This window comes from Gossypium arboreum, chromosome 11 (assembly GCF_025698485.1).
Source record: "Gossypium arboreum isolate Shixiya-1 chromosome 11, ASM2569848v2, whole genome shotgun sequence".
Taxonomy (NCBI): Eukaryota; Viridiplantae; Streptophyta; class Magnoliopsida; order Malvales; family Malvaceae; genus Gossypium; species Gossypium arboreum.
This window is the reverse complement of record NC_069080.1, coordinates 137622327-137631829: the sequence shown is the minus strand read 5'-3', so window position 1 is coordinate 137631829 and position 9503 is coordinate 137622327. Positions and strand designations below refer to the sequence as shown.

Genomic DNA, 9503 nt, shown 5'->3' with positions numbered 1-9503 from the left:
GGTAAGCCAAGCCTTGGACTTACTTGGCTAAATGGGAGTATTCCTTTTAGGCCATTCCAAGATTAAATTTAAGGTTTTTTAACCTTTTATTAAATGGAAAAATTTGTATTTTTGTCGTTAAACAAAAATTTTAAACCTTTTAAATATATTTTTTAGTTTTAACTTTTTCAAAATTTTACAATTTTTATCTTCTTCTCCTAAACAAAATTCTTAACTTTGCCTATGAGGAAGTTTATCTCACTCTATAAATCTATGACTATCTTGAGCTCTTGACAAAATCACTCTATGAAACTGGTTTAACTCTCAATAAAATCAAAAAATAAAATCCAAAATAAAATCGAACACGAACGCCTTAATTCCAATACCAAACTTATTAAGGGGTCAACCGGCTCTCTTATATTCGACACTTAACAGACTTCTCGCGAAACAGGTCCGATCACCGATGTTCTCTCAACAAATTTCATATTATATAGTAATTATCATTTCATTTTAGTCCTTCTTTTCACACTCATGGTCGGCTCGTCCGTTTCTAAGTGCGTCTTTGTATGGTGTTGACTTGGTAAGTCACAATTAAAGCAATTAAAAGCACTCTGACTACACAGGGGCCACAAATTTAAATTTAAAAAAAAACAATTTCGTTTATATAAATAGTTCTTTGTATTTTAAAAATTAATAATATAATTTTATTTGTCGTGATTACAAAAAAATAAAGTGCACATGATAATACCAACAATAACTAAATATGGAATTAATTTGACTAAATAGATTTATTATCTCATCCTTCACGATTGTTTAATTTAGGATTAATTTAAAATTTGATCCCTCAAATTATACTATTTTTTCATTTAGGTACCTAAGTTTCTTTTGTTCAAAAAGTTGAACCTAAACTGTTAATTTTGTCTAATTTTATCCCAAAAGTGTATGGTATCCTATAAAAATATGCCATGTGTCTCACTTTTATTGGCTGATATACAGCTTTCAACTAAAAACCTTTAGGTATCTATGTAGGGAAGCGTTGTGGTTTAAGGACTAATTTTGCATTTAAGCCTTTAGTTTAAGCATTTCGTGCAAAATACGTTCACATTCTAAAAAACCATGATAAGGAATTTGATGCCTAAGATATCGGGTTTGAAGCTCAATTTGATCTAGCTTGACTTTGACTTTAAATTTAACTAAGATTCAATATGATTATCGAATATTTGAAAATTTCATGTAAAATATAAAAAATAAATTTAAATATTATAGAGAAAAATGTAAAAATTGAATAATATTTGTTGTTGTTGGGATCAATTATTTTTAATTTATATTTTTAGTAATTAATTGTTATTTATTTTGTGCCAAAAAAGGGCATAGATGTAAATTAATTTCCAAAATTTCCAGATATTTATGTTGGCCTACTTGCCATGTAGAAAGCCATTTAAGACCTTACAATTTCTGTTGATCGAGAATTTGAGTTTATTGAAGTGTATTATTTTCTTATTTATGGGTATTATTTAAAAAAACCCTTAAAATTTCCCCTTAAGAAAAATTCTCACAATGTCAATATTTGGTACCTTTGAATTCAATTTTTTGACTTACTATCAATAATCATTTAAAAACATTAAAATCATGTCATCAAAATCATATTATAAATTTAAAATACATAAATATTATTAATATAAATTGTATTGATGATTTGCTTGGAATTTTGCATTTACTATTATTTTGCACTTGAATTTTGTTCAATTAGAACTTTAAATGTGATCTAAGTTTAACTCGTGTTAGTTTAAGGGCCTCTACGATACTTTTACCTACATCGGCTTGAAAATAATAATAATAATATAATTTGAATAGAATCATATATAGTAAAGCTTAAACCAATTAAATAGATTTAAAGAGAGGGAATTAGAGATGTGTACGGGTTGAGTAACCTGTTAAACCCGATTTTTTTTAGACCAGGCTTAGGTTTATGTCTTTCAATCCTGACCTGACTCAACCCGTTTTACTATTTATAAACAAAAAAAAATATTAATATTTATATATTTTATGATTTAATTTAATTGTTTAATCACATTTTAAACAATGAAATGAGCTTTTTGGACTAACCAAAGTGAGATGGAGTTATGTCTAAAATTTTTCTAAAACCGAACTTTGGCTCAAACCATGAAAACTACACATAATATTTACACAGGACGAGAAACCTAATAAAATCTATTATAAGAATTTCCATGTTTGGTCGAGCTCTGTTATTTGTAAATATTATTTGTAAGTTTTCTTCTAGATTTATTTTAAATTTAAATCTGACAATGTGTAAATCGTATTTAAATTTATTACGCTTTTCACTCTTATTGATTTTAAATTAATTTTAGTTATATTTGGTATAAATTATTCATGATTACATTAAATTTAAAATTATAATAATTCCTCTAATATTTATTATTTGCGATTATAGTTTATTTGTAAATATTTTAAAAAATATTAATCCCATGAATCTAAAAAGAATTTAAATTGAAACACTTTCGGTATTCCATTAAGATTCATTTATTCTCTTCAGATTAAATTAAAAAAGCTTTGAAGAAATAAAGTGAAACAAAATCTCGAAGGTTTTCTCTGCCGACGGAATCAATATTGTAAAAATTATAAAAATAGTTATTTTTATTTGCCTTATATTATATTTTAGTTATTTATATTTGAGATATTACGTTTTTATCACTTACGTTATTGTTTTGTTAGGAAGTGGTCATTCTACCATTAAGCTCCGTTACCTCCCTAACGGCGATCCTACGTGGTAGTCCAAATGTATTTTAAATGTCAATTTGGATGTCCTACGTGGCAGTTTAAATTAAATTTATTTAATTAAAAACCTATTTTCATCCCAGTAAATAGACATCCAAGTTGGCTTTTAAAATTCATTTGGACTGCCATGTAGGACTGCCGTTAAGGAGGTAATAGAGTTTGACAGTAAAGCAACTATTTCGTAACAAAACGATAACGTAAGTGACTAAAACGTAACTTTTCAAACATAAGTGACTAAAATGTAATCTGAGGCAAATAAAAGTGACTATTTTTACAGTTTACCCTATTTTAAAATGTTTTTTTTATATTATATAAATTTTTATGTTAAAATATGCTCAAAGTTTTTCTATTCTTTGTAGATTTAGAATTTAGGCCATTATTTTTCAAAATTAAAATTTAAATTTAATTATTATCATCATTAAAATTATGTTATTAAATTCAAGTTAATTACAATGTTGTTTTTTTTACAAGGGCAAATTTAAGAGGACAAACATGGAAAAATTATGATTCAACCCCTATAAATGATTAAATTATAAACTAACATATTGTAAAATTGCATCTTGTTCCCCAAAATCTAAAAAAAAAACTATTTAATCACTTCAAAAACGATGAAATAATAAAATAATATACAATGAAATTATATTTTGATCTCTAAAAATTTATAATTTAGTCCCGCCTTTAATTTATTTGATTTACCCTAACTACAAAGTGAGTATTCTTTCATTTTAAAATGTCACGTTAATAAATTTAATAAAAGAATTTTGACGATATTAATAATTGGGTTTAAATTTTAAAATCTCGAAAATAAATAAACTAAATTCCTAAATATAAAAATAAGACTAAATTTCAACTATACCAAAAATATAAAGATTTGGAGCCTATTTTAACAAATTTCCCCCTTTTTTTAGCATATTCTTCACACTTTTCCAGTCTTCCTCTTTCGTTGAAAATTAAAATTCCGAAAAGTATTGAAAACTTCGATATTTTCCCATTTACTTTCAAGTTTCAACTTTATTGCGAGATCCAAAACAAAATAATATAAAAATAATTTTAACCACGTGATGCACATATTTTCATTTTTTAAGAAAAATTCAATGGTAAAAATAATTAAAATACCATAAATATATGATATATATATATAATATAAAATATAAATGAAACATAATACATAAATCTATTAGTATTATCATTGAAAATTACAATTTTGTATTTAATTTTAAAATTTATATAAAATATTTAATTAAAGAAAATATTTATAAAATGTTTATTTTTATTTTTAAATAAAAATAAAATTAACTTTAAAATAGATTCTAACATCAATAAGTTTTATTATTATTATAATATTATAATATTTTATTAGTTTAACCCAAGACATGTCTATGTTATTTGATTTTCTAATAAATATAAAATATAAAAATAAAAAAATATTTTTTAACAATTTTATTATTGGTTCGATTATATCTCATTATTTTTGACACAATGCAAACTATTCATAGCCTCTCTTTAACCCATAGATAAGAGGATAATGCGTTTTACACACTTGAACTCACGTCCTCATGCATTAACAACAATACCGCGTCAATCAATTAAGACTTAATTGATAAATATAAAATAATTTCATTAATGAATAAATCTAAGAATTTTTTAAACATTTTTTATTAATATTTGAAAGATAGTGAGATCACATTAACGTTAATACCGTAAGTGACGACGTCACTAAATATTAAAACTATATTTCAAAGAAATATAAAAAATATTTTATAAAAGTCCAAATCTAAACCCTAAATTTTGTTTAAAATATAAAACAGTGAATTTAGTTTTTTCTTCCGAGATTCACAAATTTTAATGTAATATTTTTAGTAAAATTATATATTTTGATACTTTAATTTAATATTTTAATGTTTAATTGGAAGCTTTGGATTGATTTTAAGAAGCTTCATAATTAATAATTAACTTAGATGAATCCCAAATTTTTTTGAAAAATTCACATATATTATAATGTATTTAATCAACAAATTATATTATTAAATAAATTCACAATTAATACTAAAATTATTTTATTAAAAATATAAAATTCAAACATAATAATATTAATAATTTCAAATTAACCCTAAAATCTAAATTAAATAATAAAAATTAATAATTTTTTATGTATCAAAATGTATAAAATTTGTCAAACGTTTAAATCACATCGGACCAAAATATAATTATCACATTAAAAAGGTTTTGAACTCGGAGTATAAAATTATTTCAATATTCAATTTGATATTTGAGTTCGACTTTAATTTTCAAATTGGTATCTAGACCAAACGACACAATGAATATCTTACACGTATACTCTATTAAAACAATATAAGTATTTAATTAGGAAAAAAAAAGCTCAAGTAACAAATTTAAACATTAAAATCAAATTCAGGTAGAAAAAACCTCTAGTATCCAATTAAAATAAAACTTAGGTACTAAAGTGAACATTGAAGACAAAATCAGATACCAAATAATATATTAACCCCTTTTTTCTGGTCGGTGTCTCTAACTACTCTAAGCGAGTTACAAAAGAAACCCACTTTCAACCATAGCGCGTGAACCACGCACTTCACTGAAAAGAAAAAACCTGGTTGGATACGAAAAATTGACAGGTGTGTTTCCCTGGTATTTCTCTAAATCTTCACCTTATATATATACACACACACACACATATATTATTTGCTCATTTCCTTCTTTCATCCCAAAAGATCAGAGGCTTTTTTTCCTTTTTTAAAATTTTTCTTTTTTCATTTTGCTGAAAATCTAAGGCTTTATTTGGCTTTAAAACCATTTCTTTTTTTCTAAGTGAAGTAGATTTCAAAACCAGCAAAAACAAAGGAAATAATCGAAACCCAAACAGCTGTTTCGAATTTCGATCCGTTTTACAACATGTCTTCTTCCTCGGAGAATAATGTTGGTGGATTTGAAATGTTGTCGTTGATCGACGGTCGAGATTATTCAGGGGAGAATCACGCGCACGATGGTGGTCACGATGGGGTTTTTCGCCACTCGAACGCGGCGGCTGTTAAGGTTCAGAAAGTGTATAGGAGTTACCGGACACGGCGTAGGTTAGCAGATTCTGCTTTTGTAGCTGAACTCTGGTAAATTCACAGAATCTTTGTCTTTCACATTGTCTTTTTTTTAAAATAATAAAAAAACCATATTATTTAAAAATATATATTTATTGGGTACTAATTATTATTATTAAATTTTCAGGTGGCAGGCTTTAGATTATGCAAGGCTTAAGCACAGCACAATTTTGTTTTTTGATAATTTAAAACCTGAAACTGCTGCTTCAAGGTGGAATCGTGTTTTTTTAAATGCTTCTAAGGTAAATTTTTTTTGGATAAATTGCACCAAAACCATTAAATTATTACTAAGTCTGCGTTTTAGTCACTTATGATTAATAGTTTACTTTTTCAAAAAAATTATTTTTAAAATTTAAAAGTTGGGGTTTGACGGCGGTTCTTGATTTATTTATATTATTCCTTTGCATAAATAAAAAAAATGTTTTTTTTTTCAGATCGGGAAGGGATTGTCGGAAGATGCCAAAGCACAAAAATTGGCTTTTCAACATTGGATTGAAGCTGTAATTTCTATTAACTAAATCAGAAAAAAATTTAAAAAATTGTTTTTAACGAAAATTTATTTATTTATTCTTGAACTGTAGATTGATCCACGCCATCGTTACGGGCATAATTTGCATATTTACTATGAAGAGTGGTGTAAAGCTGATGCTGGTCAACCATTTTTCTACTGGTAAGATTTAAATTCAGTGTGAGAATCCTATGTTACTCGGATTTGGACTTGGAAGCCAGAATAATTTTTTAAAGGGACCGGATAAAATTTTAATTTTTTATAGTTTATATGTTTATAATTTTAAATGATTAAATTAAATTTTTATAATTTTAGGGAGTCAAAGTGTAATTTTGCCTTTATTAATTTAAAATTTTTAAAAAATCTCAAGAGTTTAAATAGCAATTTTACATTTTAGGAGGGCCGAGGCCCCTGCCAGCTCCCCTAGATTCGCCACTGACTTGGGTGTGAGTATCAGATTAGGGTAGGGCGAAGTTAGAAAATTTTTATTGGGGTTGCAGTTTAGTTATGTATTTATATCAGAGTTAAAATGTAATTTCACCATTATATTAGCTTGCATCTTTATAGTTTTTTAAAGGTTTAAATTAAATTTTTATCATTTTTAGAGTTAAATTACAATTTTATCATGTATTAATTTATAGTTTTATAGATTTTAGAGGATCAAAAGTGCAATTTTTCTATTTTAGAAGGCCGGACTGGTTTAGGGTATGTGTTCGGGATTGGTTTGCTTAAGGGGTTATGTCCAAATATGTGCAAAATGGAATAGGAGAGCTACAGAGGTGAAGCTGGAAATTTTACTTAAGAGGGGATGAGATAAAATTATAAATTTTTGGAGGGTCTAAAATTAAAAAGGAATAAACTGCATTATTAATTTATTTGTAGGGACCAAAAATGAAATTTGTTCATTCAATTAAGAACTAAAGAGCTTATGATGTGAACTCGAAATGACATCAAAGGGAGGAAAAGGTTGCTTAAGCAATTAATTGTTCATGGAGATTTATGTCCAAATATGTGTAGAATTTGGTCATCGGACATTGGTATTTTGGGAACAATGAAGAGTCGGAATAATATAGCTATGAACTTGAAATATCTCGATCGAGCTCTCATGGAGTTTTTGATTTGTGTTGTTTCACAGGTTGGATTTAGGTGATGGCAAAGATATTAATCTTAACGAGTGCCCGAGATCGAAGCTTCGACAACAATGCATCAAGTATCTCGGACCCGTAAGTGCCTCGATAACGTTCGATTCGATATAGATTCGAATTTCCAACATAAGACGTATGAAACTATTAATTCGAGTTGTTGCGAAATCCTGATGTGTTTTTCGTGTTTCGTGTTTCGGGTACGGGGAACAGCAAGAGAGGGTAAATTATGAGTACATTGTTGTTGAAGGAAAGATTATCCATAAACAAACCAGAAACGTACTCGATACAATCGAAGGATTGAAAGAAGGGAAATGGATATTCGTTATGAGCACCTCGAAGAAATTGTATGCCGGCAAGGTAAGCATTTAAATACGAACGGAAACTGTTTGTCTTGTTTCGTAGAAGACATCGTGAAACTTAAACCCGGGTTTTTGTTGTACCTTGCAGAAGAAGAAAGGAATGTTTCATCATTCGAGTTTCTTAGCCGGAGGAGTGACGTTAGCCGCTGGTAGGCTGGTGGTTGAACGCGGAGATCTTAAGGTATTGATTCGTAATGTTGATAATGATTTTTGATTCGGTATTGTTTTCGTTTGAATGACTCGATAGTTCTTCAAAATCTTTCAGTCCATTTCTGCGTATAGCGGACATTATCGGCCGACAGATGATAGTCTTGCCAGTTTTCTATCGTTTCTTAAAGAGAATGGAGTGAACCTCAATGAAGTTGAGGTAACCTTTCGGCCTACCTATTTTCCCCGAACCAGAATTTTGATGTTTCCATGTTTCGTTGGGTGTTGTTTCTTATATGACGTTTCGTTTCATGTTCAGATACGCCGTGCGACCGATGATTCCGATAGTTACAATTATGGAAAATCCACTAGTGTTGGGACACTGGCCGAGCATTCTCTAAGCTTGGTGCCATCCGAACTCGAAACCGATAACACGGAGAACAATTTGTCATCACAATCACCCGAAGCCAATCAAACCAAGACCACAAACACTTACAAGAGGTCTTTATCGGGTGGTCTTCAAAGCCCAAGAACTGAGGTGCCTGAAAGAGCCATATTGCAAAGGATCAACTCCAAGAAGGCAGCTAAATCGTACCAATTAGGACATCAACTGTCCCGCAAATGGTCAACTGGAGCTGGGCCGAGGATCGGGTGCGTAGCTGACTACCCCTTAGAATTGAGACAGCAAGCATTAGAGTTCGTCAACCTATCTCCGAGGACTCCTCCCGCCCTTTCACCGTTCTTGTCTCCGAGAACACCACGGACCCCTACTACACCTTCGGCATGCCGGAGTCCCGGTGGGCTTGCATCAGCTGCGTCTCAGCCGACATCAAATTTCACAAATGCTGATGGAATTTCGGGGATCTGATTGTAATATACCATTAGTTATTATATTTTGGGTACTAATATAACTAATCTGCTTTAATATTTCTAGCATTATCGTTTAATGTTTTTAGCAATAGAATGCCCTTTTTGATGAACCAATCTAAAATTTTATTTGGAGTAGATTTGGATATTGGATGGGTGGGGTTGATTTTTGATCGGGTCAATTCATATCTATTCAATTTGGGTTTTAAAATTTGGATTTCAAATTCAAATTATTCAGATTCGAGTATTAGGTTTTTTGAGTACTATCGGTTAGACAAATTGGATTGAGAATCGATCCGAGGTATGGTGTGGCATAATTTTACGACGAAATAATTTTAACGAAATAAAACCATTTTGATCATTGTATAAAGACTAATTTGTTTACCTTTTTTGGTAGAGAGACCAAAATATAATACAAATTACATGAAATTTTTCAGTAAAAGTACCATAGAGGCTCATGCATTGAGAGTCATATTACATTTTGCTTCCTCTTCTCAAAAAAAGGTAAATTTCAACCCATTTCTAGCATACAAATAGATGAAAATTTTAACAGAAATGATTAATTTACTATTTGATGTAATATACAGAA

The 9503-nt window shown here is 28.8% G+C and overlaps 1 protein-coding gene across 2 annotated transcripts; it reads left to right on the top strand.

Annotated features, from left to right (window-relative positions):
• The first annotated feature begins 5422 nt into the window (after positions 1-5422).
• Positions 5423-9125, top strand: LOC108470730 (IQ domain-containing protein IQM3-like). Of its 2 annotated transcripts, XM_017772172.2 has the most exons (9): positions 5423-5900; positions 6016-6130; positions 6323-6388; positions 6470-6558; positions 7532-7619; positions 7752-7898; positions 7989-8081; positions 8166-8267; positions 8367-9125. In XM_017772172.2, the coding sequence occupies exons 1-9, from the start codon at positions 5689-5691 to the stop codon at positions 8913-8915; spliced, it is 1461 nt and encodes a 486-aa protein (XP_017627661.1). In that variant the 5' UTR covers positions 5423-5688; the 3' UTR covers positions 8916-9125. The 2 variants fall into 2 exon arrangements, with proteins under 2 accessions (XP_017627661.1, XP_052878094.1); XM_053022134.1 differs by lacking the exon at positions 6323-6388 and having other exon boundaries at positions 5424-5900.
• Positions 9126-9503: the final 378 nt, after the last annotated feature.